General features: G+C 40.3%; 1 protein-coding gene across 2 annotated transcripts in view; it reads left to right on the top strand.

Moving 5' to 3' along the window:
* SNX24 (sorting nexin 24) overlaps positions 1-15,305 on the top strand; it is a 159,211-nt gene that overhangs the window by 78,672 nt on the left and 65,234 nt on the right. For both annotated transcript variants that reach the window (XM_086705440.1, XM_086705447.1), the window contains exon 2: positions 10,951-11,034. In XM_086705440.1, coding sequence (XP_086561566.1) covers positions 10,951-11,034 — 84 coding nt within the window. The remainder of the gene's footprint in view (positions 1-10,950; positions 11,035-15,305) is intronic.

Genomic DNA, 15,305 nt, shown 5'->3' with positions numbered 1-15,305 from the left:
TCCATTTTTAAGAAATAACGTCAGGGGCGCCTGGGTGGCGCAGTCGGTTAAGCGTCTGACTTCAGCCAGGTCACGATCTCGCGGTCCGTGAGTTCGAGCCCCACGTCAGGCTCTGGGCTGATGGCTCGGAGCCTGGAGCCTGTTTCCGATTCTGTGTCTCCCTCTCTCTCTGCCCCTCCCCCGTTCATGCTCTGTCTCTCTCTGTCCCAAAAAAAATAAATAAACGTTGAAAAAAAAAATTAAAAAAAAAAAAAAAAGAAATAACGTCAAAGAAAATCCCATCAGAATCTACATAATCCATAAAGTGCTCCTATGTGTCTGAAAAGAGCACTTTACTTTCTTCTTGGTGGAGAATTTGCCTGGATGTGGAATTCTGTGGTAAAGATCATTCGCCATCAAACTTTGAAGGTATATGCCGCTAAACATTTGCACTGGGTTTTCTGTGGATTTCTGGAGGCTCTTTTGTTTCTCTGTGTACCAAGTACTTCAACCACAAATGCTTTCTTTGTAGAAACAAGCAACAAAGTAACTTGTGAGAAAGCAGTCTCCATGTGGCCATGAAGCTGCCATGATGCTTCCTGCTGGAGAAGTCCTCAGCCTCCTCTGGATAGTGGCCACTTTATAATGTTGCCTTTCTCTACATTCATTTACTATGTCCATGGATCATAGGCTCTGATAATGACAAAAACAATGGCTGGCCTTTTATATTACTCTTGACATATTTTTTGATATATACTTTGATGTGTATTTGTTATTTTATTATATATTATCTATTTTATATATCAAATATACATTATATTTTAAAAATTTTAAATATGTTACATATATTTAAAACTATATTGGGGCACCTGGGTGACTCAGTTGGTTGAGCATCCGACTTCGGCTCAGGTCATGATCTCACAGTTTGTGGGTTCGAGCCCCACATCGGGCTCTGTGCTGACAGCTCAGAGCCTGAAGCCTGCTTCGGATTCTGTGTCTCCTTCTCTCTTTGCCCCTCCCCCACTCATACTCTGTCTCTCTCTCCTTCAAAAATAAATAAACATTAAAAAAATTTTTAAAAAAATTAAAAAAAATAAAACTATATTAACTATAAATGCATAAAAATAATTATATACATTAAATATATAAAAAATATATTACTTTCATATATTTTTGAGTTCTTAGTTTTAATTCATCTATCCCTTGACAATTCTACAGCTTTTTTTTCCTAATGTTTTTTTTATTTTTGAGAGATAGAGAGAGAGAGACAGAGACAGAGCACGAGTAGGGAGGGGCAGAGAGAGAGGGAGACACAGAATCCAAAGCAGGCTCCAGGCTCTGAGCTGTCAGCACAGATCACGACGTGGGGCTCGAACCCACAAACCATGAGATCATGACCTGAGCCGAAGTCAGATGCTTAACTGACTGAGCCACCCAGGCGCCCTGACAATTCTACATCTTCATTAATTTTTTCAAAAAGTATGGGTGGGCCGTTTGTTTTCTGAGTTTGCTCACAGCTAAGATGGCCTTTTTGTGCCTTTTCATGTGAATAATAATGCGTCTGACTTCGGCTCAGGTCAAGATCTTGGGTCTCTGGGTTCAAGCTCTGTGTGGGCTCTGTGCTGACAGCTCACAGCCTGGAGCCTGCTTTGGATTCTGTGTCTCCCTCTCTCTCTGACCTTTCCCAGCTCATGCTCTGTCTCTCTCTCTCTCTGTCTCTCTCTCAAAAAAAAAAAAATAAAACGTTAAAAAATAATAATAATCCAGAGTAGGTAACTGTCTTATTTTTCCCTGGGATATGGTCATTTCTTTTTTTTTTTTTAACGTTTATTTATTTTTGAGACAGAGAGAGACAGAGCATGAACAGGGGAGGGTCAGAGAGAGGGAGACACAGAATCCGAAACAGGCTCCAGGCTCTGAGCTGTCAGCACAGAGCCCAACGCGGGGCTGGAACTCACGGACCGTGAGATCGTGACCTGAGCCAAAGTCGGCCGCTTAACCAACTGAGCCACCCAGGCACCCCTGGTCATTTCTTTTGATCTTCCCAACTTAGGAAACTTAGACTTCCTTTGATTTGATATTTGCTTTTGCTGTAATTTTGCTTGTGTTTTTATTTTTTCTTCTTTCTTTGGAGATTTTTCTTATTTTGGGGGCGGGGTCTTTTTGGTATCATGAGTTTTCTTTGCAAAGAAGCATCATGTTTAAAAAAAATTTTTTAATGTGTGCTTATTTATTTCTGAGACAGAGACAGAGCATGAGTGGGGGAGGGGCAGAGAGAGAGGGAGACACTGAATCTGAAGCAGGCTCCAGACTCTGAGCTGTCAGCACAGAGCCCGATGAGGGGCTTGAACGCACAGACCGCGAGATCATGACCCGAGCCGAAGTTGGTTGCTCAACCTACCGAGCCACCCAGGGGCCCCAAGAAGCATTGTATTTAAAAACTACACACACACATTTACTTATGCCCAACTCTTACAGCACTGTTTGATAGTGGCAATTATTTAGAGAATTCTTCTTATTCCTTAAGCAGTAGTTTATTTGAAACTGCATCTTTTTCTCAAAATACTTTAAAATGTATGAAATTTACATATTTTCAAAGGCATGAGAATAGTTATTAGCAGTTTTCTGCAGCCAAATATAGTACAATTAAATTAATAATGTCTGTCACTTCATTACTGTGGCATCTTAGAGGAAATATGATTGAAGGTTCAGAATGAGAACAAATTAAATTTTTATACAAGCATTATTGAATTGTGTACTTAGTCATTGAATATCATAGTCATTTATAATTAGAGGGTTTAGTACCATCTTTCACTCATAAAAAACTGTCGGGTGAATTCATACCTGCTATAAGCCAGGCCCCCAACAGGCACACAATTAATGGCTTTTTTTTTTTTTTTTTTTATAATGTTTTATTTATTTTTGAGACAGAGAGAGACAGAGCATGAACGGGGGAGGGTCAGAGAGAGGGAGACACAGAATCTGAAGCAGGCTCCAGGCTCTGAGCTGTCAGCACAGAGCCCGACACGGGGCTCGAACTCACGGACCGTGAGATCGTGACCTGAGCTGAAGTCGGATGCTTAACCGACTGAGCCACCCAGGCGCCCCTTAATGGCTTTTTTAGAGATGTAATTTTTTAAAGTTAGTAACAACCTTTTAAATTTTATCTTTCTTGGGGTGCCGGTTGTGTCCGACTTCATCTTAGGTCATGACTTTGCTGTGCATGAGTTCAAGCCCTGTGTTGGGCTCTGTGCTGACAGCTCAGAGCCTGGAGCCTGCTTCAGATTCTGTGTCTCCTTCTCACTCTGCCCCTCCCCAACTCATACTCTGTCCCGGTCTCTCTCAAAAATAAATAAACATTAAAAAAAGAAAGCTTAAATTTATTTTTTCTTTCTTGCTCATTCAAGTCAAGAAAGAGAATATTTCAGAGCATCTGTGTGGCACAGTTGGTTAAGTGTCAGACTATTGATTTTGGTTCAGGTCATAATCTCGTGGTTCATGAGATCAAGCCCCTCATCGGGCTCTGCACTGACAGTGTGGAGCTTGTTTGGGATTCTCTCTCTCCCTCTATCTCTGCTCCTGCCCTGTTCACACATACAATCTCTCTCTAAAAATAAATAATGAAACATTAAAAAAAATATTTCAAACCAAGAGTTGACTTCAACCCTGAGTTAATATTTGGGCCATGTTTTTCTAACTGAGCAAGTATTAAAACATATATAAGAAAAGTCATATTCAAAGCAGGTACTTGCCATTTGTGTGTATCTCATGTTCTCAGCATAACAATTTTTATTATTTTTTACATTTATATATTTTTGAGAGACAGAGACGGAGCAAAAGTGGGGGAGGGCAGAGAGAGAAGGAGACACAGAATCTGAAGCACACTCCACGCTCTGAGCTGTAAGCACAGAGCCCGACCCAGGGTTTGAACTCACAAACTGTAAGATCATGACCTGAGCCCAACTTTGACGCTTAACCGACTGAGCCACCCAGGAGCCCCTCAGCATAACAATTTTGTTACCCAGACAACTTGGAACACTGGACTGTAAGCTTTATTTGTGTATACAGTCCCCATCTGTATTTGGAAGGTTTTAAGTTACTTATTAGATACTTTTAGCATGTTAAAGGAAAAGCTTTATTTTTGCTTTCATTGGAAGTGAATAACTTTGTAGAGTACAAATTTCTGAAGGCAAGAGACTGTTCAACCTGGAATATGGGTTAAGTCCTTCTTTAGCTTAAGTTTATTTTATTTCTTAAAATAAGTTCCTGGAAAATCGGGTGTACACCCAAATTTTGAAATATTTTATCCTTGACTTTAGTTTAATTTCAGAGATACTATCACAAAGGAAGAAAATTGCCTCTAACATGTAATCATACCATACTTAGGAATGGAAATAGTGTGTTTAAAGTTGTATCTACGTATTCCATATTCTCTATATATGTACATATAATATATATATGTATTATATGTATTCCATATATTCCATATCTTTTTAGCAGGTTTGTAACTTAGTAAATATAAGTGGGGGTTAATTTGGCAAAATTTTTGGTAATGTATCTTGTGTTCGTCTCTGTGTGTAAGTCTGTTTACCGAAATAAGGAATATATTAATACATATAAAATATATGTACATATGTTATAAAATATACGTATATTCCATAGGTACATATATGTGTACATATATAATATACACATATACATATAATGTGGATTATATAATGTTATATAACACACATATAATATAGATACACATATAATGCATACATTGTATGTTATATATTATGTTATATATAATATATAATATATGTACGTGTATAGGTACATATATAATATATACATTATTTTATATATGTATACATATATGTACATATATACCTAAATGTGTACTGCTGGCCCTTGAGCAACATGGGTCTGAACTATGGGTCCACTTATATCTGGATTTTTTTTTTTTAATATATATAGTATAGTACCTTAAACGTATTTGTTCTTCTTTATGATTTTCTTAACATATTCCTTTCTCTAGCTTACTTTATTATAAGAATACAGTGTATAATGTACACATAACGTACAAAATATATGTTAATCAACTGTGTTATCAGGAAGGCTTCCGGTCAACAGTAGGCCATTCATAGTTAAGTTTTGGGGGAATCAGAAGTTATATAAGGTTTTTCACTGCATGGGGGGGAGAGGGCTGGTTCCCCTAGCCCCTGCACTGTTCAAGGGTCAACTGCATAAACATGCATATAGACACACATATATAAACATATACATATATAAACACAATAAATATGTATGGGACAGAATAGTACAGTAACTTAGTACTCTACTTGTACAGTACAGTAACTTGTACTGTAACTTAGTACCTTAGTACTTATGTAACTTAGTATCTACCTCAGAGTCCTAATTAAAGTATGGTAACAGTTATACGTAGGAGTACTATGTAGCCATTAGAGAATTAGGTATTTCAAAATGTGCTGATAAGATGTTCAACATGTATTAAATAAATAAGGTAAAAAATAAAAATAGTAGAAGTAGTACAACTGTGTGATGGGGCTCCAGTGTGTAAGAGAATAAAACAACTTCTATATACATGGGTGCCTACAGAGCTTATATGTATGCGGACATTTGAGATCCCTCTTGAATTGGCAAGGACTTATACAAGTCTCTTCTGTAAGAAACTTCTACTTTTAAGTTTACAGTCTGAACTTTTTGAAACTTTTCCCCCATCAGTACATTTTTTGTGTGTGTGTGTTTTTTTTTTTAGAAAAAACCATACAAGCTAACATTTGGAACCACAGTATAAAGAGATCGAGGGGGTAGTGTGAGCACAGAGCCTGGTAGGAGGAGGTAATATAAAAAAAGCACCTTGTACTCTGCAGAGTTGTATGCTTTTTATATAGATCATTGGTCTGATTCCATTGACGGGGGCACAGCCTCCAAATAGTTGAGGGTAAAGACCTCAGGACACCACCATTCCTGTCCCTGCCAGGTGTCTTCACGTAGCACATATTTCTATGATGTTTAAAAACATGAGTATATATGCATTGAATCACTCTTATTTGGTTATTTATAGAAATACTTGAGAAATTTGGTATCGGACTGACCTTTCTTTTCTACTTAATGTCTCTTTTTTTTTCCTCTGGCTGCTTTTCAGATTTTCTGTTTCTTACTGGGTTTAAAGAATTTGGTTATGATTTGCCTTAGATTTTTTATTTTTCACATGTTTCTTGTAGTTGGATCCATTGATCTTGTTGGATCTTTGGGGCTATAGTTTCCATCGAATTTGGAAAATTTTTGGTCGTGATTTCTTTAAATTCATTTGTCTTTTCCATCAGCCCTGTCTCCTCTCTCTCCTCTCCTGTGGGGACTCCAAGTATACATACATTCTACTGTTTCAGGATGTTCCATGGTTTCCTGAAGCTTTGTTTGTTTTTTAGTTTTTTTCCCCTTCTGTTTTTCATTTGGCATAGTTGCTGTTGGTGGATCTTTAAGATCACTTACCTTTTCTTTTGCTATATCTAATTTGCTGTAAATCCCACCCATTGTATTTTTGTGATAATCAAAGACATTGTTGATTTCATCAGTGGGACCCAGACTTGCTGTGTGTGTTTTTATTATCTTCCATGGATATGGTCAACCTTTCTTTTGGATATTTAAGTGTAAGAAATTACCGTATAATAATGATTTTAATCCATTTGTCTACTAATTTTATCATCTTTGTCATTTCTACATGAATTTCTCTTGATTGGTTTTTCTTATTATGATTGTATCTTCCTGCTTCTTTTTGATTGGATGCCAGGCACTGTAAATTTTATCTTGTTGGGTACTAGTATTTTTATATTTCTAAAAATATTCTTGAGCTTTGTCTTGGCATGTGGTTAAGTTACTTGGAAACAGTTCGTACTCTCTAGGCATTGCCTTTAATGTTGTTTTTTGGGATTTTTGTTTGTTTGTTTTATTTGTTTGTTTTTTAATGCTGCACTAAAAGAGCCTTTAGTCTACAGTTAATTTTGTCCCACTGCTGAGGCAAGACCTTTTTGAGAACTCTAACTTAGTGCCTCATGAATTACGAGGTTTTCTACCCTGACGTTTGGGGACAGGCTGTATGCCCAGTTGTCTGTCAGCTCTGAGCACTGTGTTTTCCCATCCTTTGGTAGACGTGTCCAATCCCTTGTGTTGGGGAGGATTCAGCTGAATGTTGGAGGGAGAGACCACTGGCAGGTCACCGGAGTCCTCTCTGTGCACCTCACTCTTGTCCGGCATCCTGTCCTCAGAACTTGCTTCCCCTCACACCCACCAACTGCACCCTAACTCAGGGGACCTCAGGGCTCTGTTTGGGGTAACCATAGGGCTCCTTTTTGTTTCTTTTGTGTCTCACTTTTCTTCATTTCCTCGTGTCTAATGTCTTGAGAGCCATCTTTTCCACATATTTTGCCCAGTTTTGAGTTGTTCCACATGGGAGGGTCAGTCTATTCCCTGTTACGCCATCTTGAACAGAAGTGGAAATCACCCCACCCTAGACTTTAACTTTAAAAAGTTGCCGGAGAGGCGCCTGGGTGGCTCAGTCAGTTAAGCGTCTGACTTTGGCTCAGGTCATGATCTCATGGTTTGTGACTTCGAGCCCTGTGTTGGGCTCTGTGCTGACAGCTGAGAGCCTGGAGCCTGCTTTGGATTCTGGGTCTCTCTCTCTCTCTCTCTCTCTCTCTCTCTCTCTCTCACTCGCTTCGGCTCTCTCAAAAATAAACATTAAAAACAATTTTTTTTTTAATTTTTAAGCAGAAATTAAAAAAAAAAAAAGTCCTTGTCCACCTACTCCTAGTCTGAAATTCCAGAGGCAGCCACATTCACCTTTTTCCTGGTATTTCTCTCCAGATGCTGTAGCTCTCACCTTTCTCAGAGCATGCTGTCTGAAACAGCACCCTGTTCAGTCGTGTCTCATTACCCTGATGCCTTGTTCTTCACGTGCTTATTTCCTGACCTCACCATATTCATTCATGTGTTTATAGTCAGTCTTCCTCCCCAGATAGGCTGTATGTGCCATGAAGCCTGAGCTCCTGTCCCTTTTGTTCACTGCTGAATCCTCAGAGCCTAGAGCAACCCCTGGGTACATTGTAGTCCCTCAAGCCCCTCAGTAAATATCTGCTAAAGACATGAGTGAATCAAATCCTGCGCTTTTGCTTTCCCAGCCTCTGCCTGTGCTGTCCCAACCCTAGAGGCAGGTAACAGCCTTGAGGAGTTTGCCAGGAAAACAAAGCAGGGAAAAAGATTTTCCAGGCAGCAGGGACAACATGTATCAGAAACTCTTAAAAAAAAAAGAGTGGGGTGGGGGGTGCTGCCATGGATTTCAAGAAAATAAGATTAAATAAATTTTTTTTAATGTTAATTTTTCGGAGATAGCGCATGCACACACACACACACACACACACACACACACACACACACACACAGACACACACACATACACACCTGCAAGTGGGGGAAGGGCAGAGAGAGAGGGAGACACAGAATCCCACGCAGGCTCCAGGCTCCCAGCTGTCAGCACAGTGCCTGACCCGGGACTCGAACTCACAAACCACAACGCCATGACCTGAGCCCACGTCGGATGCTCAACTGACTTAGCTACCCAGGCGCCCGCAGAAAAATAAGATTTATGACATTGATGCCATTTCTTCACATCGGCCCGGAAATTCTGATTAACCAACTTCCTTTCCAAGATATTTTCCCAGAATTTAAAAGAAAAACCCCTAACGATATTAGGTATATTGTACGTTTTTTAAATGGCAACACGGTAAAAATAGTGGCGTGAAAATGTACCACACACGGTGTCTGTGTGTGTGTGTGTGTGTGTGTGTGTGTGTGTCCACCCACCCCGCACCCACCCACACCCTCGTGCCCCCCTGAACTGACTGACTGAAAAGTAACTGTGGAACTTAGTAATGGAGCCATCTGGTCGATAGAAGGGATGACATTCCATGAGGCAGCCACTGTGTGATGTGTCTTATCCCTGGCCTTCAAGAGGGGTGACCCTGAGGGCTGACCCAGTAGGTTGAGCCTTTCTGAGTCTTCAACACTTTCCTTCTGTGTATCCAGCAGCAAACATGCCAGTTAAAGTGGTATTTTTTGGTTTGGGTGTTCAAATTTTTGTTTACATGCTGATTAGTTAACATACGGTGCAATACTGGTTTCAGGAGTAAAATACAGTGATTCATCACTTCCATACAACACCCAGTGCTCATCACAAGTGCCCTCCTTAGTGCCCATCCCCCACCCACCTCCCTCCACCAACCCCTCCGTTCTTTATCTACCATGGTAGGTTTTGCGATGAAGCCTCATGTAACTGGACTCAGAATATAACTTCAATTGTCTCATGCAGTTCAGCAGATGGAAACTACTTTTATTGCCTCCACACTGTCCTGCTTTAACTCTGGGACCCGACACTAGAAAGGGATTCTGCATCCTATTAACCAAGCCTGGACATGGGAGCTGTGCTTCTTTTGTTTGTGTTTCTCAGGGTGTATTCCTCATCGGATTCCTGGCAGCATCTTTGAAGGAAAAGAATTTTCTTTATTGAATTAGTGACCAATTTTTTTTTTCTAAAAAAAATAATATACATATATATGAGACTTTGAAGCATATGGATATGTTTTGAGAAGAAAATAGTTTCTATTTTCACTAATTGACCAAAGAAAAGTATATTTGGGGAGGTTTCCTGAAAAACCAAATGTTAGTATAAAATATTGATTAAATTCATAAATATTTACCATTTGCTTGATAAAAGCACATTTCTTAAACGGAGTCAAAGAACAGACGACTTTGTTTCTGATTCGAAGAAGTACAAATATACAAATATTTTATGTTTGGTGATTTAATTTTGTCTTTTCAAATAAGTAATACATATAAGGTAGAAATACAGAGCCAGAGGGGATCTGATTTCATAATCACGGCATTGTGACCTCATATTTCATGTGCTACCGTTAAGTAGTTTTCTTTAGGGTTAAAGTAAGCATGCTTTTAACACTCTTTCGTGTCTTGTGACCTCAAGTTTAGCTTTTTCCAGAAGGGTGGCTGAAAGAGGAAATAGGCTTACTAAGTATTTGAACCGTGTTCCTTCATCTTGGTGTTGACCACATCTCGCTCAGCAGAACGGGAGTTCAAGACAAACTCTTGAAAATAACAGATCACCTTCTCTTCCATTCTTGCCAAGCATCCTTCCCCCACCCCACCTTAACATTGTGTTTTCATGAGGATTTCACAATATCTCTCATCCCTTGTTCCCAGTCTTGACCCCAATGACCTAAGAATCAAGAAAATGTCATGTTAGTGCCTACTAATTAGCGCACCCAGAGAGCCTTTTCTTCTGGCCTTTCAACCTTCTGGAGGTAGGAACGCAAGCTGTCACTGGCATCATGCAGGGAAAATGAGCCTTTACTACGTTTTCCCTGTTTTGCAAACAGCGGAATAAGCCCAGCTGAGGCTAGAGATGAATATGCAGCTTAGGAAGAAATTAACCTAAAATGCACTGCTGTTTGCCTGATTGTCTTCTAGGTGACACAGCATGGCCGGGCGTCGAAATACCCACCCGTAATGGAATGTTCCAGCCTGCTGTGTCTGCCAGACTCTCGCTGTTGTCAGACGATTTGTTTCAATTCCATCATACTCATTGGTGAACTAATTTTAAGGGAGGAATGTGCTCTGATTTAAAAAGTTTAAGGAGCATCCGAATGCATTTAAGCTTCTGTTGTTTTTAGACACGTTACAGGGAGACCTCACTTGGTACTAACTAAAGCATTTGGCCGGAATGCTCATTAATCAGTGCTGTTGGACCAGGGTCTCCTGAGCCTTCTGGGTTTTGGGGGCTCAGCTACTGTAATTAAAGGGATGAAATATATCATGGTCACAAACTTACCACATCAGACAACTGAGGGGTTTGGACTGGTGGAATTAATCTTTTTTTAAATTTCTTTTCTTTAGGTGTTTAAGATAGAAGTACTAATGAATGGAAGAAAACATTTTGTTGAAAAAAGGTACAGCGAATTTCATGCCTTGCACAAAAAGGTAACTTTTTTTCCCTTTTCCTTGTATGTTAGATGCTGTAAGGTTAAGACTGTGTTTTCTGTGAGCATTAACAGTGCTCAGCATTTTCTGTGAGCATAAATATTGCTGTGTTTTCTGAGAGCATTAACAGTTCCTGGAACAATACAGTTTCTTTTATCATGACTGAGGTTTTCTTTTAAAATAAATTATTCAGTCCCTTAAAGGTGTGCTTTTTGAGTAGGTGGGTTTTCTGTTAAGGTCTTTTACATAAATAGATGTGAGGGTGTAAGCTCTTTGGGTGTTATGGGTTCACAAAGAATAAGACTGAGGCCTTATTTCATCCATGAAATACACTTCATGTGCTTTACAAAAAGGAAAGGAAGAAGCAAATGATGACTTTACAGGGAGAAATGTATTAAAATCAACTTACAGGTATCTGGAAAAGTAATATGCATGTCACATGTGTCCAGGAGCATTTGGGGAAAATGTAAAAGGAGAACATGCACGATCCTTTTGAATTGTAAAGGCCACTTTGTAAGATTGGCGTTCGAGTTCTTGGATTCATTTCATTAAAAGTCTGAGATAAGGGGTGCCTGGGTGGCACAGTCGGTTAAGCGTCCGACTTCAGCCAGGTCACGATCTCGCGGTCCGTGAGTTCGAGCCCCGCGTCAGGCTCTGGGCTGATGGCTCAGAGCCTGGAGCCTGTTTCCGATTCTGTGTCTCCCTCTCTCTCTGCCCCTCCCCCGTTCATGCTCTGTCTCTCTTTGTCCCAAAAATAAATAAACGTTAAAAAAAAATAATAATAAAAAAATAAAAAAATGGGGCGCCTGGGTGGCGCAGTCGGTTAAGCATCCGACTTTAGCCAGGTCACTATCTCGCGGTCCGTGAGTTCGAGCCCCACGTCAGGCTCTGGGCTGGTGGCTCGGAGCCTGGAGCCTGTTTCCGATTCTGTGTCTCCCTCTCTCTCTGCCCCTCCCCCGTTCATGCTCTGTCTCTCTCTGTCCCAAAAATAAAAAAAAAAAAAAAAAAAAAAAAAAGTCTGAGATAAAAGAAACAAGAATTCAAAAGGAATGGCTGAGTTTGGGGAGAAATGGTAAAGAATAGAAGAGTGAATACTTTTTATTTTCTGACAAAATTTAATGTTTTGCAGGCTAGAAATTATTTTTGGGGTGCTGAGATTACCTTAATATATATGTGTGTGTATATATATATGTAGTGTGTATATATATATATATGTATATACATGTATATATATGTATATATGAGTATATAAACACATGCATGAATATGCACGCACGTAAATGTATGCCATAATTCATTTTCTCCACTTCTGTTACTTTATTAGCTAAGAAGTTAGATGGGAAGATACTAAGTGAATATGTTAAGAAAGAGAGTCTATTCTTTTTTTTTTTTTTTCAACGTTTATTTATTTTTGGGACAGAGAGAGACAGAGCATGAATGGGGGAGGGGCAGAGAGGGAGGGAGACACAGAATCGGAAACAGGCTCCAGGCTCTGAGCCATCAGCCCAGAGCCCGACGCGGGGCTCGAACTCACGGAGCGCGAGATCGTGACCTGGCTGAAGTCGGACGCTTATCCGACTGCGCCACCCAGGCGCCCTGAGAGTCTATTCTTTTAATTTTATTAAAGACCTCTTAAATGTTCTGGAAATTAACAGTACATAAATCATGTGACAGTGTGCTTACTCTATATTAAAAGTTCTTTAGTTATTTTTTTTAAAGTGAATTTCCCCACTTTTCTTTTTTTAAAGTCAAGAGAATGGAGTATTCAGTATAAACTTTACCAGGATATTATTGAAAAATCAGTGAAACTGTTTCCCTCTGTACACTTTTCTCTTAGGATGGCAGGGGATAACATAAAAGTCATTCCTCAATTAAAATTTTGTTAAATCCAGATTCACTTCCAAAAGAAAGAACGCAGGTGGGTACAGATTTAAACCAGACGTTGCTGTTAGCTTTTAGGAAAGCTCCAACCTAGGAGTCTGAGAGAGGAACAAACCTGGAGTCTGGGTCTCCGTGCCTTCGCGAGGGCTTCTGTTTTTGTTTGCTTGTTTTTCACGGAAGCAGATCCCAGGGAGATTTCTGCTGGGCACCTCCTGCAATAAATTCTGACGCTAAGATTAAAACCAGATCTCAGCCCCCTGCTCAGCCTCTGATGCCCAGGGTACGGACTAGGGCGCCTGTCACATGCAGGCTGCCTTCCTAACCTCCTAGCTCACCATGACCTCGACACAACCCAGCTGTCCCCAGCAGATATTCCAGGAGCAGCTCCACACCAGGCACAGCTGGGTGACTGCCAATTAGGCCCGCCCCGAGCGAGAGCCTGCCGTGCTTCTAACCAGTGCAGGGTCGTTCCCCCTGTGCTCTTCTCGAACAGGATTTTATTTTCTCCCCAGCGATTATAGGCAGTTCTTAGATACTCAGACTCAGAAAAAAATTCCTGGGTTTTCGGGGATTCTTGTCTCAATTTCTGCATTTCGGTTAAGAAGGTTAGCTATTCTTACAATCATGTAATCAGGCCTACCAGAGTTGAGAGAGTAAAAATTCTCAAACGTCTCAATTTTGTGTGTTTAAAACATCCTGGCTGGTACATAGAGATAAAAATGGCTTTGTGAGGCAGAGTTTTAGTTACGGATTTACTTGCCCCATTGCGATCGTATTAGACTTGGCTAAAAGGTTACCATAGAAGCTAGTTAAGGACAGATCATGGTAGTAGTGTGTGCAAAAAACAGAAATCTGTCATCTTGAGTGTACAACTGTGTTAAGGATTGAAATCAGCCAAAAATTTACTCAGAATCCACAAGCTCTACTGATCGCTACTGCCTGTGGTACAACTTGACCTTTTTATTACATTTTGATACCCCAGTTTCCGTATTTGAATTCTGTGATGTGTTCCGAGTGCTGTTTCTTTTTAAGATTTTATTTTTAAGCGATCTGTACACCCTGCACGGAGCTCGAACTCACAGCCCTGAGATCGTGAGTCACATGCCCCACTGACTGAGCCAGCCCAGCGCGCCTTAGCTGTTACATTTTTATCGAAAATATTTTCCTTTTAAATTCAGTCAAGTCTATTATGTAGTTTTCTTGCAATCCTCAACTATTTCTGCGCTGTGTGCAATTTGCTGTGCTGCTAGTGTCCTGGTTTTTCCGGAATTTTACTTTTCCTTCTCACTTGTTAAAAGTGTTTGGCCAGTGTCCCCAAGTTAATTCTAAAATGATAAATGAGCTATTAACAGGTGCTTTGCATCTTTAGAATAACAGGGACATAGCTCTTCTGTGTGCCTCAGACAAAAATGCTTCCTGGCTTATTGTCAGGCTAATTTTGAGGCAGAAGGTGAGACTGTTACCCATTTCACAGTTCATCTGGTTGTCTAAAGAAAGTTGTTAATGATTATCACTTCTCCCAAACTTTAATAATTTTTTTTTATAATTTTATTTTTTTAAATTTTTTAATGTTTATTTATTTTGAGAGAGAGCAGGGAAGGGAGAGAGAGAGAGAGGGAGACCCGGAATCTGAAGCAGGCTCCGTTACTGTCAGCACATAGCCCAGTGCAGGGCTCCAAGTTATGAACCATGGAGATCGTGACCTGAAGCATGGGCTGAAATCAAGAGTCAGACACTTAACCACCTGAGCTACCCAGGCGCCCCTATACAAAAACATTATCCCATTCGTTTACACTTTTCTCAGGATTTCTTTCTATTTTTTGGGAACATTCAAAAGGTGTTTTTTGTTTTTTCATTTTTTTCACACCATAAAGCTAAACCTTGCAGGAGGCTTGGGGACAGGGTAAATAACCCATTGTTACCCACACATATTTCTTTTTTTTCAACGTTTTTTTTAATTTATTTTTGGGACAGAGAGAGACAGAGCATGAACGGGGGAGGGGCAGAGAGAGAGGGAGACACAGAATCGGAAACAGGCTCCAGGCTCTGAGCCATCAGCCCAGAGCCCGACGCGGGGCTCGAACTCACGGACCGCGAGATCGTGACCTGGCTGAAGTCGGATGCTTAACCGACTGCGCCACCCAGGCGCCCCTACCCACACATATTTCTACTCTGCTACCATAATGGCTGTTTTCCTTCTTTTCTTGAAGTTTTTGTTTGTTTGTTTTTTAAGATTTTATTTTTAAGCATTCTCCCTACCCAACGTGTGGCTCAAAATCACAACCCTAAGATCAAGTCGATTACTCCAACTGAGCCAGCCACATGCCTCTCTCTTCTTGAATTCTTTAGTAAAGCAAATGCTGCTGGGCTAACCATGTTCCTGCATGGTG

This window comes from Puma concolor, chromosome A1 (assembly GCF_028749965.1).
Source record: "Puma concolor isolate L17-30 chromosome A1, mPumCon1.1.hap2, whole genome shotgun sequence".
In the NCBI taxonomy this organism is placed as follows: Eukaryota; Metazoa; Chordata; class Mammalia; order Carnivora; family Felidae; genus Puma; species Puma concolor.
This window is presented reverse-complemented; position numbering and strand designations above follow the sequence as displayed.